General features: G+C 39.2%; 1 protein-coding gene across 2 annotated transcripts; it reads left to right on the top strand.

Annotated features, from left to right (window-relative positions):
- Positions 1-251: 251 nt before the first annotated feature.
- Positions 252-7,000, top strand: tap2a (transporter associated with antigen processing, subunit type a). Of its 2 annotated transcripts, XM_029443083.1 has the most exons (11): positions 253-841; positions 1,161-1,275; positions 1,369-1,499; positions 1,940-2,145; positions 2,803-3,000; positions 3,146-3,274; positions 4,082-4,270; positions 4,524-4,697; positions 5,176-5,329; positions 5,620-5,756; positions 6,462-7,000. In XM_029443083.1, exons 1-11 carry the CDS (start codon positions 265-267, stop codon positions 6,645-6,647), a joined length of 2,196 nt encoding a protein of 731 aa, XP_029298943.1. In that variant the 5' UTR covers positions 253-264; the 3' UTR covers positions 6,648-7,000. The 2 variants fall into 2 exon arrangements, with proteins under 2 accessions (XP_029298944.1, XP_029298943.1); XM_029443084.1 differs by lacking the exon at positions 6,462-7,000 and having other exon boundaries at positions 252-841; positions 5,622-5,644.
- Positions 7,001-20,077: the final 13,077 nt, after the last annotated feature.

The following is a 20,077-nucleotide window of genomic DNA, read 5'->3' as shown; positions in this document are numbered from 1 at the left end:
CAACGAGCCATCCCTTTACAAAATGTGTTTACTGTTTAATGCTGTCTCAGACACTACGACTGCAGTTTTCATCCAGGTGGTTAGTTGGTTAGGAAAAAGTTGACAATGATGAAGATGAAGGTACCAATACTTAGAAATAGATCATGTGTGTAAACACTCAGTTTAAGAATCCTAAATGGTCCTAATTCAGAGTTTAGTTCTGAGCTCTGCCGTTAGGGTTTCAGGGAAATCCCTGGTCCTGCCAGAAAATGAAACTGAAAGTGGATGAACACTACAACACTGGTCTCTCGGTACAGCAGTTCATATGAGGACGACTGTTATTGGAAAATGGCAGGCAATACACCGACAGTAATTCGCAAAGTCATTGCTTTGTTCTTAGCAGTTTTCGTCGACCTTTCCTTAGTTTACGTATCGGGATTTGTAGTGACCCACAGCGTGTTTGGACATCTTGCTCGTCTCTGGGTTTCTGCGGCTCTCCGGTGTTTGGCACTAACTGCTGTAACTCTGATCAGCCTCGGAGACCTCAAGCCGTTACTGCTTCGTGTTATAGCGGCGCACAGTCTGCTGCCCGCGGTGTTTGAGACCGGGACCAAAGCGCTCTGCAACGAGGAGACCCAATATGGCTTGTTAGCGGATATGCGCTGCTGGCTGATGTGTGCCGCAGCGTCTCTGGCTGGGGCACTGTTTTGGGAACTCACCATCCCGGACTCCGACGTTACGGCCGCTAGTAAAGACAAAAAGCAGAAAGCCAGAGTGCTGTTTGTGAAAGTCCTGCACTTGTACAAAGCCGACTTTCTACTGCTGCTTGGAGGGCTTGTGTTCCTGACGCTGGCTGTTATGTGTAAGTACAGCAGACGATGATGATGCTGATGATGATGATTTCAGAAATGCTAAGGAAAAGTTGCTAATTAGTAGTGGACAATTATCAACTAACATAATGGAAAGTTTAATATTATTTAATTGGCATTATTTGCATATATTTGTTTTACTTCAGTCACATTGTGGGAATAGAAACACTAGCCTTGGAAGAGTTGCTACTGTGCTTCTGGGATACACAGGACCACATTAGTGATGATGGATATCTAATGTGGATTTACCTGGCTGACGTATCTACATCTCTCTGTATGTGTTTGATTATGTGTACCTGTGTTTCTTCTCAGGTGAGATGTTCATCCCGTTCTACACTGGGAGAGTCATCGACATCCTTGGCAGTCAGTACCAGCCGGATGAATTCATATCTGCACTCCTCTTCACGGGCCTGTTCTCTCTGGGAAGGTATGAGGCAATGTTTAACCTTCATCCACCAGCATGTGTCTGTGGCTCACAGGTAAACAATCTAACAGACTTTCTCTTTGATTGATTAATCAGCTCTGTGAGTGCAGGCTGCAGAGGGGGTCTCTTACTGTGTGCCATCAGTTCCTTCACATGCAGAGTGAAAGTGAAGCTGTTTGGGGCTTTGACCAAACAGGAAATTGGATTCTTTGAAACCATAAAGACAGGTAAGGATCTTATAATATAACATGCAAATATACTGTATGAATAATCTCTCAGTGCACATGAAGGACCAGGGGTGTGAATATTTCGGTATCTCACAATTTGATTCAATTTCGATTCTTGGGGTCACAATTCAATTCAAAATGGATTCTGGATTCAGTATTTAGAGGTGCCAACATTATGATATACTCCTGGCAGCTGTTCGCTAATAAACTGTATAAGATATTGGAGTTTCAAATCATACATAAGTTTGAAAAAATCGAGTTTTGAAAGTTGTGAATCGATTCAGAATCTTTTTTCTACCACACCTATAAAGGATAGAACAAGTCAGGTCAACATTACATAGACCTACATAAAGACAGGGCATTCAAGGCAAGATATACAAGAGCAGGACACAACAGAACAGAACAGGACAGAAGATCATTTCTATTCATTTTCCGTGTAGGTGAAATCACATCCAGGTTGTCTAAAGACACCAACTTGATGGGAAGAACAGTGTGTCTGAATGTCAATGTGCTGCTGAGGACATTCATCAAGACACTGGGTATGATCTCCCTGATGATGAATCTGTCATGGAAGCTCACATTCCTCGTCGTGATGGAGACGCCGATCACTGTCCTTATTCAGAACATCTATGACACACACTACCAGGTAAAAAAGCAGGTTCATATGTATATGATATCCATTACCAAGAAACTAATCTTTTTTTTTTGTATTGTTTATTGGGGTTTTATTTGAATACAATTACATATCCTATGAACTTATGTTATTTAGCCTACATTTATAAGTGCAAAAAAGAAACAAACCAGAAGGGAAGTAACATAAATAGTCGTAGATAACATTGTGTTATCAAATGTGTTTATCTTGTTGTAATAATTTATGCCATATCAAATAGAACATATGTGTTTCAAGTGTTTCATCACATCTTTCAGCAGATGGGTCTTTGGGCTAACAATGTCACAAGACGTATCAGATAATATTGGTCATTTAATAGCTCTATCGTAACAACTTGGTGTGGATATTCTTAGTCATTTTAACTGATTAAAAAATCCCTTCATTTAAAATCATTTAGCAGATAGGTCGTTATGTTTTTCAAAATACAAATGGTGCTCAGAAAGAGAAAACTAATATTTAACAATGTGTTTTGCTGCCTGTTGCCATGAAGCTAAATTAAATTTAAATCTTACGTCTCTAATGCCAATGTTTTTTTAGACGTTTAATCAGATTAAAATTATAATTTTTTCACTTTACAGGGTTTTGGTTCACCCTTACTTATTCAATTATTCTTCATTTTTATTCCTCCCTCAGCGCTTGTCCCTGGCAGTGCAGGACTCAATGGCTCTGGCAAATGAAGTTGCAAATGAGGTAATATCCGGTATTTATGCGGTACGGAGCTTTAACACAGAAAAACACGAGGCACTTCGCTATGACAACCGCTTGTTGGATACACATACACTCAAGACCCGCCGGGACACCGTCAGGGCTGTTTACCTGCTCGCACAGAAGGTGAGAAGTTCAGAATCTTTTGTTAAATTGTGTTTTTTGGAGATCAGATAGTGTTGAGCATATCATTGTATATCACCTTATTTAACAGTAGTTGTTCCTATGTGTGTGTGTGTGTGTGTGTGTGTGTGTGTGTGTGTGTTTAAAGTTGACAGGGTTGGTCATGCAGCTCCTCATGTTGTACTACGGCAGGATGCTTATCCAAAGTGGACAGATGACAGCTGGCAACATGGTTTCCTTCATCCTCTATCAGTCAAACTTTGGAGACAACATCAGGGTGAATAAACTGCTTGGTTTTAATAAGCATACACGTACACTTTACTCATTGTTAAAAGATAATAGAAACAATGAATGTTTTGAGGTTTAGGAGAAGCTTTTAAAAGAAGTGTATGAGCTTTCATATCCTCTGGAAGGATATTCCATCCATTTTTGCTATACCCGGTTTAACATTGAATGTGTAAAGGTAACTGAGATACATTTCAGAGTGTGTATTTTTGAAAAACCTGAGATCAAATAGACCACGGGGAAAAGAGGAAGTTTCTCTGATAAATTGGAGAAAAACTGGCTTTAACCGAAGGGAGTAAACCAGTTGAAAGGCCACAGGGGCCCATTGTTGATCTCATACTTTCAAAATATGGCTCTGATAGTTTAAAACATTTACAAGAATGGTGTGATGAATGTGGTTTCCCGGCAGGAGGGTCGTTAAGTACGGCACAGATACGGAAACTAGGCATGATTTCCAATGTTATTTTCTACTATTTTAATTCTGCTATTTTATAATGCTACTTCACACTCGCATCAACACTGTGATTATTGTACTGTAAATGCTCTTATTCTGTCTAATCTTGTACTAATTGTTATGTTTTTGCTGTGAAGCACTTTGGGCTGCAATTCTTGTATGAAAGGTGCTATACACATGAAGCTTATATATTATATATCGGCTCATAGCTTTTAAGCTTGTCTAATTAGCCATATCGTGCCACACTGATTGTCTGCAAATATATTTCCATGTAACATAATACAGATTGTAGTCTATAAATTAAAATGTGTGTTATAAATCATTTCTATGACTGCCATCTTTCAGACACTTACCTACATTTTTGGCGATATGTTGAACTCGGTGGGGGCTGCTGGGAAAGTGTTTGAGTACCTGGACCGAAAACCTCAGGTCAGCACGGAGGGAGAACTCAAACCTGATCAGCTGACAGGACACATCAGCTTCAACAACGTCAACTTTGCCTATCCTGCAACCCCCAACACAACTGTCCTGCAGGTGAGGTCTGAACAGCAGATATAAAAGGGGAATTCACTGGTTTCAATTTTGACATTTCATGAAAATATATATTTTAAAAGAATAGTGGAAGAACAAGATGACAGTAGAAAGTGAAAAGCAAATGAGAATTATTTACTCAGGCTCTTCCTCAAAAGTATTCAAAGTTACCTATAAATGTATGCATAGTAAACTAGAGACACGTTACAGACACAAAACTCTGTTTTCTGTGTTCATTCTTATCTTCTTGTTTCAGGACTTTTCTGTGGAGCTGAAGTCAGGTCAGATGACGGCACTAGTGGGTCCATCTGGAGGAGGAAAAAGCACCTGTGTGAGTCTGCTGGAGCGATTCTATGAGCAGCGGAATGGAGACATCCTATTGGACAATAAACCACTGAAATCCTATGACCACCGTTTCCTCCACAAGCAGGTAATTAATCATTACTGCCTGTTGGGAAGATGTACAACACTCTCTTCTGTCTTAGACTCACATACAACACCAGCATTAAACAATTGGAAATCTATCTATTGTTAAAGAAGCAGATATTACAATTTTTGCCTATTTAGACCAGAATGCAGTTCAACATCGACACATGTTGCCTGTTGAGTAATGGGCCTGATGAGTAGACTGGAAGAGTAGGTATACACACCAGTTAAATACATCAAGTTCATTGAAAATGTATGCGAGCACTAAGCATTTATCTAACGGTGCACACAAAGGACCTTCCTTCCAACTCACTGTTAATTATTTGGACCATCAAGAATCAGCTGAGAGGACATTTTCAGATTTGACAGGTGCTATTATTGTTGTTATTATTATTATATTCAATACATACGTAATTGTGTCCGAAATTTTTTATATGTTAAACATGAGTTATTCATTCAGCTGATGAGAGTGTGTTTAACAGATTGCAGTGGTGAGCCAGAAGCCTGTGCTCTTCTCTGGCTCCGTCAAATACAACATTACATACGGACTTGCTGAATCGGTCAACTTCCAGGAAGCAGCACGTAAAGCCAACGCCCATGACTTCATCATGAAGCTGGAGAAAGGCTACGATACAGGTAAACTGTTTATACATACATACATACATACATACATACATACATACATACATACATACATACGTACGTACGTACGTACGTACGTACGTACATACATACATACATACATACATACATACATACATACATACATACATACGTACGTACATACATACATACATACATACATACAAAACATTTGGGGATCACCATGCCTCTGTTATTTGAGTTTTTAAATCCTCATGTCTTTTTGCATCTGAATCACGCCTTGAACCTGAAGCTGTTATCATTTTATAATGTCCATTTCTCAGAGGTGGGTGAGGGTGGGAGCCGGTTAGCCGAAAGCGAGAGGCAGCGGATCGCCATTGCTCGAGCTCTGGTCAGACAGCCACGGGTCCTCATTCTGGATGAAATAACCAGCTCTCTGGACCCCGACAGTGAAAATAAGGTATGTCGCATCTTCATACACAGTGGTGTCCTTTTCTGCTTCTCCAGGGCCAGAAGCCTCTGGGTTTGTATTGCAAACAGGTTCTATGCCATTAGTTAAATAGTGAGCAATATGTTTATTTATCTATGAATTATTGTCTGCAAGATGTAAAGAAATGCTGCACAGAAATAGCCTCAAAAAATGTGTGTGCTGCCCTTAAATGTGACCACCCAGCTCTACATGTCAACATTCATATTGCAAGATACGGTATATAGAGCTACATGTGGGGTTGTTCCAGAACAAAATGTGCAGCACAAATTGGGTCCGTCAATCATACACGCCAAATTTATTTCACTGCTTAATAAAAAAAGACAACTTCGTCATGACAATCTGTATCTTTTATGACCAATCTTGAAGAAATTTGATCTAATCCATCTGATAAATTACTGGTCTTGGATGCATGTTCTGTGTGCTCAATGACATCCCGTCATATTCATTCCCAACGTTTTCATATATAATCCTTTAAACTCTCCCAAATGAGTACTGCAGTAATTATATATTTATGAATGAGCTACTAAAGGTCTATTGGAATTCTGTAACTTCTTTTATTATTTTATATGTCACTGTATATATTAAATAATATATCTAAATGTTTCTTCCACCTAAAAAAGAGATCTACTGAAAGATAATGAAATAACAGATATTTCTGGCATTGGCTCGGCACAGATTCTGAAGGCCCTGGCTGGTTGTTCCAACCAGACCCTGCTGGTGATCGCTCACAGGCTGAAGACTATTGAGAAGGCAGATCAGATTGTCCTGATCGCTGATGGCACCGTTCAGGAGCGAGGAACTCACCAGGAACTGATGGACAGTAGAAAGAGCTACTACAAGCTGAGAGAGAACCTTCACTGAGGGGAACTCACCCCAAAGACAAGCTGCTGTCACTACGCTGATGCTATATGATGCATTTCTGTGAGAGAATTGTTCTGTATGACTGTGCTGCACGCGTTGGACAGCAAGACCAACAGCAGCTTACCTGATAGAAATAGAAGAGAAAAAGCTGAATTTTATGTATTTTTTCATATATATAAATATTGAAAATGAAATAATAGGATATTGTGTGTTTTTTCAGTAAAATTCTGTAACATGTGGCCTAAATAACACCTTCTTAACTCTAGTAGTATATTTCTATTCTTATTTATTTTGCAGACTGTTGATATCAAATTAGGTATTGTATATTAATAAAAGTATATGAGTGAGCGACATTTTGTTCCATTTCATGTCCATTTATGATCAGAGTGGCCAAAAGGTTATCTCAAAATAAAAGATTGATTAACAGCATCAGATGTTTTGAATCATTGTCAATGACCTCAGTTAACTCTTGCTAAATGTAAAATACGGAGCAAAATGCAATATTCTAAGTTCTATGCAAGAATGTGCTTGTAGTTCAGTTCAGTTTAGTTTTAAATCTACAGTGAGAGTTCAGAGTTTGTAGGTTTTACATTCTACAAACCCAATTGACTGCTTGATTTATACTGTACTGTGGGATGACAAGAATAGAAACACATCACTTAACAAATTACTAAAAATGTCATTATTACCGAGCATGGTTATTGCTAATTAGTTTTACTGGCAAGACGTCTGAGCGTTGTTCGGTGTTTCTAATCACATATGAGTGTCACATATAAACGCAGTATGATGGGGGTTGGGTTTTATTTTTAGAGCTGACCTGGGAAGTCCCTGACTATCAACGCTGTTTGTTTTTTCTGGCAGTTAGGCTTTTTGGAAAGTTGCCTGATGATTTGTGTCATAAACACAAAAGGTACAAAAGATCAGGCTCGGCGTAGACAACATTCAGCACCATTTTGTCAAGACGTGTGTGCATCCACAAAATGGCGAGTGGAGTCACGTGCCACAGACAAGTCAGGGATTTGTTTCTCTTGCCGTTTAATGACGGAGTTTTTATGTACATTCAGGGTGTTTTCTGTCTCTGAAAGTGCATGAACGGTACAATTATCTAAAGTAAGAGTGATTTGACCTGGAAAAACCAAAACGCCAAATTGCAGACAGCGTGCATATAAAGTTAGTAAATGTAGTATAAATACTGTATATGTGTCTTTGGCTGTGCATATGTGCAGAGAAGCTTTTGCCTAACCAGTTCTGCACCATACCACTGCACCACCACCGCCTAGCTGGAAAGTCCCTTCTCTTCTGTCTTTCACTTTCTGCTTTACTGCCTTGTGCATTCAGCCTGACTCAGCCAAACCACAGCCACGCCTTGCCTTGTCTTGCGACTGAAAGCATTCTGGTTTGTTGACACTCTTCGACCTTTTAGGTATACAGCTACTGTGGATTATTTTCTAATGTCTACATCAACATTTAGGCACTAGACAGATGACCCCGTCCAGAGCAACAGTTAGTAGTTTGGTTTTGATTTAGTAGTCTTCTCTGAGGACACCTTGACAGGATAAGTTGCTGTTGTCCTTTCCTTCCACCAGGCCTGATATAATACTATAGAATAATATAAGAATCAGGTTGTATCAGTGGCAAAGAGCCATCCTGCAAATATTCCGTGGTGGACAAAGCTTTCAGATCCTTAACTCAACTGTTAACTCATTTGGTTTTTTTTTCTCAAAAAATACTCAAGTAAAGTACAAGTGCATAAACATGTTACTTGAGTGTAATGTACTAGTTACCTTCCACCACTGCAAGAGAATGTAAGTAATAACTTTCTATCACTGAAACACCAACACAGACAAACTAACTGCAAATCAAAAGGGAGTCATTTTAGTGACATAAAGAGTCACTTGACAGATAAGCTTCAGTGTAACATAATACTTGAATAGAATAGAACAGAGCAGACAGGCAAACATGTAATAACAAGTATTTAAAAAAATGTGCAACTGACTTTGAAAAATAAAGTGATTCAGATTAGTCAGACAATAATATTCTGGATATACTGTTTTGCTTGCGGTAAAAACAAAACAAAAACCGACATCTATCTCCACTGTGCAGTCATCTTTACTGAGCAGGGAGATCTTCTGCACTGCTTTATAGTCAGGTAAACCCCCACTGTCTTTGTGAATCCCCTAATTTCCCCAGGGAAGTTTGGCAACTACAACATTTCCTGCAGCACACGTTTGTCAAATTACTAATGAGACACAAAGCTGCTGATGTGTTGTTTCCTTGTTTAATATTAATATTAATAATAATAATAATTGGCAACATTTGGCAAACAGAAACTGATCTTCTGTCAGCTAAAAAAAACATAGCAACCCTGTCCTGTAATAAAGCCTTAAAGGCAGTGTAACAGCGCCCCGGTTGGTTGTTTTGGCACTTTTACCAACAGTCATGTGATTTATTGGAAACTGTCTGCCTGGCAGATTGATACAAATTAGGGGATTTTCCGAAGTCTTGGCAAAAGGTGGAATCATTGCCCTTGAATGCCATCTAGTGAGAGCAACAAAACAATACTGCAAATTAAAAAGTCCTCAGGAAACCCCCCGTAGTTCAGTGCTACTTGAAAGTACAAAGTGACAGTGTAACATCTGGAGCCATATGACAAGAGATCAATTCCTGGTCTATTTTAGATTGCACGGGCATGTATACAACCTGTATACAACCTGTATATTTGTATACAACTGTTGTGTCATCGCCACACTGTTATAGAGAGAAGCTTACACCATGCAGGACAATCAGATTCTCAGGGTGTCCGGAGCAATTTGGCGGTAGGGTGACATCATTTACTAAACACAGAGTTGTGGTGAAGAGCATTAGTAGGAGCAACAGCACCCCAAGTGCTTATCTCAGGCATTTTCACCAGGCAACCATGTGATTTCCCGTAACTCCTCAGTGGTGAACTGGCAAGTCACTGGCTGATATAAATCTCTGTCAGAAGTTAAGAGGAATAACAGATCTCGAGTGCCCCCAAGTGGGAGAAAATAAGAAATTAATTAAATCCATTAATTATAAGCTAAGAAAAGATAACATAACATAATAAGATATATGTTAGTAGTGCTTGAGAACAATCAATGCACCTCTTCAAACATGTTGTACTGACAGATATACAATTACAAACCCATTTTTTGTAAATGACAGTAGTGTTCAAAGTGTATTTTAAATTCTAACCAAGGTCCCAAAGTTCCCAGAGACACCAGCAGGTTGTTGCTCCTCCTGTTCACATGTCAAGGTGTCCTCGGACAAGACAAGAAAGTGCTTTATACAGTCCACATCTAAAATATGTAGATTTCACATAATACATGGTATATATTATCAGTCATATTCTACGTGTTGGAATAACCACAGAATTCTACATCTGTGGTATCATAAAAAATGCTTTTCTTTTTTACTTTAAAACTATTCACGGTTTTAATACCTTGACATACGGTTTTCTCTTGGCGTAGCTATAAGGTTGTTTGACAGTATCACACATTATTCTGTATCAGCTGTTACAGAACCGTATATACACTCAATTTAAAATCCATGTTTTGGTGGCTGCACCATTGCACCAAATAGAAATATTCTCATTGTCTTCCGCCTCATTTACACATTTCCCCAAATCTCAGTTTGGTTTGACAGATTGACAGATTGAATGTTGGGATCTCCACTAGAATATAAAACAAAGTTCTGTGATTTTGAACAGAGATTGGCAGCCCAGCATGTGTTTGAAATGACTGGTGTGAATCATGACCTTTAATTTAAGTATAATGCTTTTTATAGACATGTAACTTAAGTTCACATCATTCATTGTTATTTAACAGTAGAACCTGGAGGTGTGTGTAGAACCCATTGAACCACATCATCCACTAAACAGAGAAGTAACATGACATCTACAGAGGACTTACACCTGCAGAGGAACTACACCAGAACCTGCTTTCTTTGTTCAGTCATGAAAGGATTGACATGTTTACAATTAAAAAATGTGAATGGATGAGGAGTCAAAGGAGTCAAATGACAGGGTAACAAGGAGCAGGCCATGCTCATGGACACTTCAGCAGGCACAGACCTGTTGGCTGTTGCAGAGATCCGGGGCTTGTCAACGTCCATGATCCCTGCATGTTTTGATAGTTTGTTTTGATTAAATCCAAAGTGGCAGAAACGAGAAATTGACCGGCACCCTCGCCTCCTTCTCACCGTCAGTGGGAGGCTGCTTCGCCGGGAGTGCAGCGGCTGGGAGACGGACAGATCTTCCATTAGCAGATAGCAGCGAACACTGATTTAGCCGACTCCCCACCGGATCGTCTATCAATCAATCAATCAATCAATCAAAAAAACTTTATTGTCATTTCGAGCTATACAATGTACAATTCAAATTAAATTTTGTTTGTCCTGGCTTTTACTGTAAAAGTGACTGAGTAAGTGGTCATAATATAATATAATATAAGTATATAAGTATAAGGAGATGTGAAGGGACCAGGTCAGACTGTTTGTGAGTTGCACCCCCAAGAACTTTGTGCAGTCTGTAGTCTTGACTGCTGAGCCGTTGAGGAGCAGTGGTGTGTGACAGTGCTGTTTTTTCAACAATGATCTCTTTTGTTTTGTCAACATTCAGGATCAGGTTGTTGGTGTGACACCAGTCTGTCAGATGTTTCACCTCCCTGTAGACCAGTTCGTTGTTGTCCTTGATGAGTCCCACCACTGTTGTGGATGTGGTTCGTACTGAACCTGGCACAACAGTCGTGTGTCATCAGGGTGAACAGCAGTGGACTCAGAACGCAGCCCTGTGGATGGCCGGTGCTCAGAGAAATGGTGCTGGAGGTGTTGTTTCCAACCCGCACACGCTGGGGTCTGTTGGTGAGGAAATCCAGCAGCCAGTTACACAGGGGGGTGTTGAGGCCGAGGGGTCCCAGTTTGTTTACCAGTTGCTGGGGGATGATTGTGTTGAATGCTGAGCTGAAATCCAGGAACAGCATTCGCACATGAGTGTTCTTCTCCTCCAGGTGGGCCAGGCTCAGGAGGAGTGCAGAGGAGATGGCGTCCTCTGTGAAGCGAACTATCAAAACGTAAAGTTACACGGACAGTACAGTGCCTCAGTAAACATACAGATATTTTCTCCACGTGAAGATTATAAAATAGCAGAGATATTTAGACTCTCAGAGTTTCAGCAGTCTGCTCTAACCAACTGATTTACAGACACAGTGAAGAAATGCACAGTACATACACTAGAAGAGAGAGAGATATAGCCATACATATATAGCAATACGCAATATAAAGAATACATTAGAATACTCTAAAACTTAGAATACAATAAATATGATGAACTACGACCACTACAATATAAACAGGTTAACTATAGTTGTTTTTTTAATAACTGATGGTTTTGATGAATTGGATGGTATGGACCCAGTTTAGAGGTGAAATACTGCCCCCTATTTCTTTGGAGCAGGTGGCTCAGATATACACATTGAACCTTTAAGTATGAAATTGAGGTAAAAGTAGAAGAGGGAATTCTGTACTAAAAAGACTTTGGAAGAAAAAATATGGAAGTGGTAAGATAATGTCATAAAATGTGAACTGCAATAATATTAAGTCATGTTTTAATTAATTCTGTAATAGCAACATGGTGAGGAATAATAACCTGTTGAACTAATTAAATATTAGTTTTAAAAGAGCACTGTATAAACACTGTCATTGTTAGGAGACTTTCAGAGTAGAAATACTGAGGTATCATCACGCTACAGATTCAGGTGCTTTGCATTACAATGCCCCACCGCGATGATGCAGACTAAATAAACTTTAACATAATTTAAGTAATATTTATTAAACATTTTCTTGCTGCTCCTTATAACTTTCCATGTAACTGGAAACAAACTACACATGTAATTCACTGTAAAATATACATTTGTTTAATTTAAGTTATTTTTCTAAGTGACCACTAGATGGCGACATTACACAACATATTTCAACAACCTTAAAGGTAAGACTAAACACACTAAAATAGTATTAGATTTTACACACACAGCTTCTAAAGAAATGATAAAAATTGTGCTTTAGTATTCTTATAGGACCATCTCAGACGGTCAGTGTAGTAAACCCTCATCTACCATCTGGGCTGATGTTCTTTTCTCGTGCTATTACTAATTAGAACTCATCCCCAATCCCAAAATCATCCTTAATTAAAAGCAATCTTAACTACAGAACAAGGTTTCAGATCATCTTTGTTCTCGGAAGCATTATTTGACGCTGTCTGCTAAATCCTGATCCAGCTATGACTGTATGTTTGGAGCACCTGGTTTATGTCATATGATTTTAATCCTTTAAAAAAGTCAGCTGTGTCACATACAGTGTTTTACTTAAACTATGCTAACACTAACTTGCAGTTTTACATTATTACTATTTAATTTAATTAATGGCAGTAAAGAAATACAAGAGTACAAGATATTTTATTATATATACTTGTCAAATGCTGCCAACATGTCTGTAGCTTTTCAAACTGCAAAAGACAAAGGTACCAAATGATTCAAGAAGTCACCTTACACAATATGCAAGAAGTGAAGCGAATGGACTGAAATTATAGTTAACATTTAGTCATTAAATGAAGTTAGTGGCTTTTCTCAGATTTAAAGTAATAAAACAGCACTGCATTTATCGGTTGTGTATTCAGTAAAATATGAAACTTTTCTCTCCAAAATGTTTGGTTCAGGAAATGAAGTATTCTCAACATGTAAAGAGTCTTCTCAGTGTCATCTTGCCTTTGCTCTTGTTACTGCAAATATAAATATACCAGTCTTTGAAAGGTTTCCTCCTTGATTATTTTACACATATAGGGAAGAGATAAACAGGCGGAGAGGCACAATGGGACTACAAGCCAACCTTTCACACCTGAGCCCGCTGTTTGAGAGCTCTCTCGCTCCCTCTCTTGTTGCTGTCTTGTACTTACTTGTGTCTCTCTCCTTCCCAAGTCTTTCTATTTTTCCACACTCTTCTTTCTTTCTTTCTTTCTTTCTTTCTTTCTTTCTTTCTTTCTTTCTTTCTTTGTCGTTCTCATAAATTGTTATAACTTCAATACACATGCAGTATTTTGACCAAAAAACGTAAACAACAACATTATAGCTAAGACTCAGAGACATATGCTCCAAGAGAGATTAGGATTAGGAAGCATGTTAATCTTAATCTTGTTTCATGCCAGTGATCATCTTTGTGGATTTTTATCTGTACCGACATTAAGCAGTTCCTGTCCTGTAGCTGGTTTGTGCGGTGACAAAGTTGCTGTCTAAGAGCAATCACATTAGAAAGACTTAGAAAATTAGGCCTACATTGTACGCAGGCTACATCATTCACTGGCTGCAACCTGGAAAGTCAACCTCTATTCAGATGGAAATCACCCACCTCGTAGTCCCTGCTCCCTTTTTTGAGAGTATAATGAGGTGTCCCTACTCGATTTACAACTCATTTTGCATGACTGCATAATTAAGAAACTGTTGTTTTCCTACAATCGGATAGTAACCTTCATGGAACCATGCTGCCCATGAGCTTTTGTTTTCAAATGAATCTCTTCTCTTTATCTCTTTATGGCCTCAAGAAAAGCATTGGTTCAAAATATGATTACATTTTTGTTCATCAACAGTAAAAAGGACACTTGCTTTTTGTAGTAAGATGCCATGTCATACACAATTATCATATCAATCCCTGTTTTAAGGCTACAAAAGACAACTTAAACTGAACTTTAACAGCAACACAGGAAATGGGAACTGTTCTGCAAATGCAAACAAAGCATCCAGCAATGTCCGCTTTGTGGAAGGAGCCAATTGATGTGTTACCAAATATTTGCCTAAAACACAAACTCAATATGGGAGAGGTGCCCTGTTGTCTTTATATTATTCATGTAATGGTATATACTACTGGTTTGGTACCAAGTAGGGTCGCTCATCCTACAAATGCAATCATGCTGCTGTAATGCTCATAGGATATGTCACAAAAATAAACTTTATTTTATTATTATTTTCGGGAAAGTATCAATATTTCAAAGTTCAACATGGAAAAAGAGAAAGTAGAGATATTTTCAACACCAACACAACAGGAAACAATACAGGAAACAATAACACCATATGAATGAAAATAGCCGGGAATGGAAAGATTAGCATGCTGGACAATACTGGACAAAGATAATGTGAGTACCACTGTCGACATAGTGAGTGTGTGCAAGTGTGAGTGAAAGTATTTATGCTTGCGATTGACAATTTTTCAGAGAGAATATGATGTTCAAGGGACGACAGTGAAACTGCACTGAATAGGAACCTTAAACGCACAGTGCTCTTCTGTGTCTGAAAACTGCTGCTTGCATCAGTTGTCAAAGGGACTGTTGTTGCTAAGGAAGGCCCCCATAGTGAGAGGAAGTGAATGGACTAGATTTACAGAGTTATGCAAACAGGACAACCACAGAAAATACGTGACACTCAGAATACATGCATTTTGTTACATTGTATTTATTACACCAGGCTTATGCAAACAGCATAAAAGCAATTTGTGATCCTGGAGTTTGGCTGAAAATGTTGAACCAGTTTACAGTCGATTTGTACAACTCTGGCAACCTATGACTCAGGATTGAGAGAGCTTCCTTGGAAACCATTTCCGGACTGATTGCCATCATGTGACAGGCTGATGCAGCCAAGCACTGAAAAAAAACTAAGACAGAGAGAGAGAGAGAGAGAGAGAGAGAGAGAGCACACACTGATGAGTCAGAGGAGGCTGATTCTGATGTAGTCCACCAACCCCTCCCTTCTTCCAGTTCCCCTGCCTACATAGTTGTTCCTGGATATTCCCCACAACACATAGCAACATACCGGTAACACAACATATTGTGCATTTTATGTCGCTACCTATCAGTGAATGATCAGCAATTGTCGACTCTCCCATAATTTTGGTTTCCATAGCAAGAAATGTTGGTCATGTCTTTTTGGGAACAATAACAATTCAGGCTTTTATTTATTTTTTCATATGATCAGAAATGATGAGAGTGATGACAAAAATTGCTCAGACAATTAATTTTCATAATAGAACATCATACTATATAGGCTAATAGAAATAAAGATAATAGAACATGAGAAAAAACAATTTGTCCTCCAGAAAAAGTAGATATATTTGTATACACATTCAATCTTATTCAGTCATAAATCAATTCATATATGTTAAATACTTTACCTTTCAATTTATGTCTGTATTCTTATATTTGTTTGTGTTGTTGATGTGTGGATCACTTCCCAGGAATCCACACATCAACAACACAAACATCTACACTGGGCAATATGGCTTTAACCAACCCTGGAAATACAAAAAAACACGCATCTGGATAGTAATACAGTATACAGCCTGGCACATCAGAGACATAATCACATAGAGGATACAATGAAATGAATGTTTCATCGCCTTCATCAGCTCCCGTCTGGACTGCTGTAACAGCCTCCTCTATGTTTCACCCTCAAAAATCATCAGTAAACTCCAACACATCCAGAACTCCGCTGCCCGTCTACTCACCCACTCCCGGACCATATCTATATCACCCCCGTCCTCTACAAGCTCCACTGGCTCCCCGTCCCCCAGAGAATCCAGTACAAGATCCTCCTTATGACCTACAAAGCCCTCCCCAACCTGCCCCCTCCTACCTGATTGACCTCCTCCACAGACACACTCCCACCCTCACCCTCAGCTCTGCTGCTGCTAACCTCCTGCCCCCCCCCCATCCAGATCAACCTCATATCCTGGGGGGACAGGGCCTTCTCCCACCCTCTGGAACCCTCAAACCCTCAGAGACTCCTCCTCACTCACACTGCCTTCTCTTCTCCTTATCCTTCCTTTTTGTTTGTTTGTTTATTTATTCTATTAAAGCACTATACAAGTCAATTGTATTATTATTATTATTATTATTATTATTATTATTATTATTATTATTATTATTATTATTATTATTATTATTATTATTATTAATAATGTTCAACATTCAAAGAGAAAAATAAGGGCAATTCAGTTTACAAACCAGCTCCTTAATTTAGTCAGTGAAGTCCAAGAGGGGAGAGGAGGGAGAAAGGATACCTGGAGAGAACTGGATGGGGTTTGGGGGGTGGTGAAGGAGGAGTATCCTCATTGGCGTTGGTTGAAGGGGGGAGGAGACTCCTCCTTTTGTCTCTGAAGTCTCCCACGATCAAAACTCTCCTCAGTCGGGTGCTGAGGTGGTTCTCCTCCAAGGTTTCTGTCGCGCTGTGTTATGTCTTCCTCCTGTTTTGATTCCTCTTGTCGCTTGTCCTTGTCAGGGAAGTCAAATAGGTTAGAGGTGAATCATTTTACTCCTGACTTGTTCAGGCAAAGTCAATAAAAGTGTAAAACACACTGAATGGTCCATACATGCAGTTGAAAGCCATATTCAGAGCCAACAATCTGCTGAATCTCTCAACTCCTCTTCTGACTGGGGTAGAGGGCCACTGACAAACACTTCAGCATTCAGGGAGCTGACTGTTTTCAACAGCTCTCTAAAGTTGTGTTTCAGCACTTCAGACTGTTGTTTTACAACATCATTTGTCCCAATGTGCAGTATGATATTTTCCCCAGTTGGTTGTTCAGCCCCAATATGCAGGATCCTTTCTGCCAAGTCAGACACCATATCCTTGGAAAAACAGAGTACTTTGGTGTTGTTTTTACTGCACATGCCTTTTACATCCCTTACAGCAAAGTCATCCACACTCAGAGTTTGAGGCCCAGCTTTCCCTGCAGCCTTTTACTTTCTGAGTTACTTTCAGTTCTTACTCTGCCTGTGTGAAGATGAGAGGTTATCCAGGTCATCAGAAAGAGATCTTGGGTCCTGCAACAGTGGAGCAAATCTGTTTTGCAGTTGCACACTTGGTTGTTGGGGAAGTTTGTTGATAGTTCGCCCTTTTGTAGCTATTCACGGCTGTAAGTGCAGGGGTATGATAATAATGCAGGCCAGCCGGACGCATCACAAATTTCAAAGCGCTGGGCTCTCCCTGTTTCTCGCCCTCCCAATTCCGATGGAAATGATTTACTCCTTAGAGAGTTCCACTGAGGATTATCACGTATTACCCGGTACACAGCGCTCCTGTTTCTTGGTAGTTTTGTTGATGCTAATTAGTCGTGTAGCATGTTCTTGTCCACTCTTTTGAGATATTGGTAAAGTGGTGTTGTTCCCACATAGTCCATTCACTTCCACATTCACTTCCAAGCGGTACATTTTGAGTGTTATAGGCTGTCAAAAGCCATAGGGGCCCAAACTCGAGCTCATTAACGTTCAGTTAGCCCTGCAGTCATTACTGTAATCTGCAGATGATTGAGACCCACTGCAGAACTGAAGAGATAAAAGTGTGAGTATGAGCAAAGTTTTATTATTGAGACAAGCTTAGCCCCCTCCCTCCTAAATACTGTGCAAGCTTTTTTGATGACTTTACTGAACTGTTGTCTATAGTCTGTATTGACTTTGACTATGTAGTTATTGTTGGTGACTTTCTATGTTGACAACCCCAGGATAGAGCAGCTAAAGAACTGTGTTGAGTTCTTGATAACTATGGACTGACCCAGCATGTGACAGAGCCCACACACAATAAGGGGCACACTCTGGACTTACTTATCTCCAAGAGTCTGAACATTATCAAGGTTTGTGGTAAATGATGATGCGCTATCTGATCATTCCTGTGTTTTCTCTATACACACCAATGTTCTAACAGAGGTAATCACAAAACAGTATTTCACTGAAAACACCAGTGAAATATTTATTCAGAATTTCTCTTCAATACCTGCCCTCTCTAGAGTTTTTGTCAATGAGCTTCTACAAATCGTAAACACATTTCTTATTTCAGGTGTATTCCCAAAGGTCCTGAAAACTGCAGTCAAAAATCTAGACACGTCACAAATTAACAATAGGCCCATTTCAAACCTCCCATTTTTAAGTAAAATCATTGAAAAAGTTGTAATTGAACAGCTGAACAACTTCTCCAGTCAGCCTTTCAATCTTACAGCACTGAGACTGCTCTTGGTCTCCAACAACTTCAACTTAAACACATACAGTGGCAGAATGTCAGTCTTGGTATTATTAGACCTCAGTGCTGCATTCGACACGGTAGACCATAACATATTACTATTCTGGGTGGGACTTCAGGGGGACTTTTCTGGTATAGTGCTAAACTGGTTTGAATCCTACTTAAAGGACAGGGACTACTTTGGTTCTATAGGTAATTACACATCTGTGCGGACAAATATGACATGCAGAGTTCCTCAAGGCTCCATTCTGGTGCCTCTTGTCTTTAACATCTACATGTTTCCACTGGCGTATATTATGGAAAACAACAAAATAAATTACCATAACTATGCAGACGACACAAACATTTACATAACCATTTCACCAGGGGACTATGTTCCAATACAAGCACTGAGCAAGTGCATTGAACAAATCAATGATTGGATGTGTCAGAATGTTTTTAATTAACAAAGATAAAACTGAGATAATTGTTTTTGGAGAAAAAGGAGTAATGATTAAAAGTTAGCGCTCAATTAAAAAAAAACATGGACAAGACCAGTAATCTAGGTGTAGTCATGGACTCAGACCTGAATTTCAAAAGTCACATTAAGACAACTACAAAGTCATCCTACGATTGCCTTATGAATATATCAAGGATCAAAGGATTTATGCCTCAGCAGGATTTGGAAAAACTTGTCCATGCATTTATCTGCAGTAGACTTGATTACTGTAACAATGCCTTTACAGGTCTCACAAAAAAATTGATTGGACAGCTGTAGCTGATTCAGAACGCTGCTGCTCGAGTCCTCAATAACACCAAGAAAGTGAATCACATCAGTCTTTACACTGGCTTCCTGTCTGTCAAAGAATTGACTTCAAAATACTACTGCTGGTTTATAAAGCACTGAAAGGTTTAGGGCCAAAATACAATTTTGATCTTCTACTATATCACGATCCATCCAGAACTCTCAGGTCGTCAGATTCAGGTCTGCTTTCTGTCTCCAGAGTCCAAACTAAACATGGAGAACCAGTGTTCAGTTTGTATGCTCCATATATCTGGGACAAACTCCCAGAAAACTGCAGGTCCGCTGCAACTCTCACTTCTTTTAAATCAAGGCTGAAGACTTTTCTGTTTTTCACTGCCTTCTATTAAATCATATAAATATTCATATCTTGCACTGCACTGTAACTATTATTCTTGTGTTTTATACCTGTCTTATTCTAATTTAGCGTGTTTTTATTTCTATTCTCTTGGATATTTAATCCCATTTTTCAATTGTATCTGAATAGCATTTTCTAATGTGTTTCTTAATGCATCTGATGTTTTGGTAAAGCATTTGGAATTGCCCTATTGTTGAAATGTACAATATGCACCATATAAATA

The sequence above is a fragment of the Cottoperca gobio genome, chromosome 11, assembly GCF_900634415.1.
Source record: "Cottoperca gobio chromosome 11, fCotGob3.1, whole genome shotgun sequence".
Taxonomy (NCBI): domain Eukaryota; kingdom Metazoa; phylum Chordata; class Actinopteri; order Perciformes; family Bovichtidae; genus Cottoperca; species Cottoperca gobio.
The sequence above is the reverse complement of the archived record's forward strand: the minus strand, read 5'-3'. Positions and strand labels throughout refer to the sequence as shown.

What these genes read in the sequence shown, in the direction of transcription:
- tap2a (XM_029443083.1), top strand. Translation starts at nt 265, where the DNA reads ATGAACACTACAACACTGGTCTCTCGGTACAGCAGTTCATATGAGGAC. An exon ending in ACCGTTTCCTCCACAAGCAG is followed by an intron (nt 4,698 to 5,175) that starts GTAATTAATCAT and finishes TGTGTTTAACAG; the next exon opens with ATTGCAGTGGTGAGCCAGAA. An exon ending in ACCCCGACAGTGAAAATAAG is followed by an intron (nt 5,757 to 6,461) that starts GTATGTCGCATC and finishes GGCTCGGCACAG; the next exon opens with ATTCTGAAGGCCCTGGCTGG.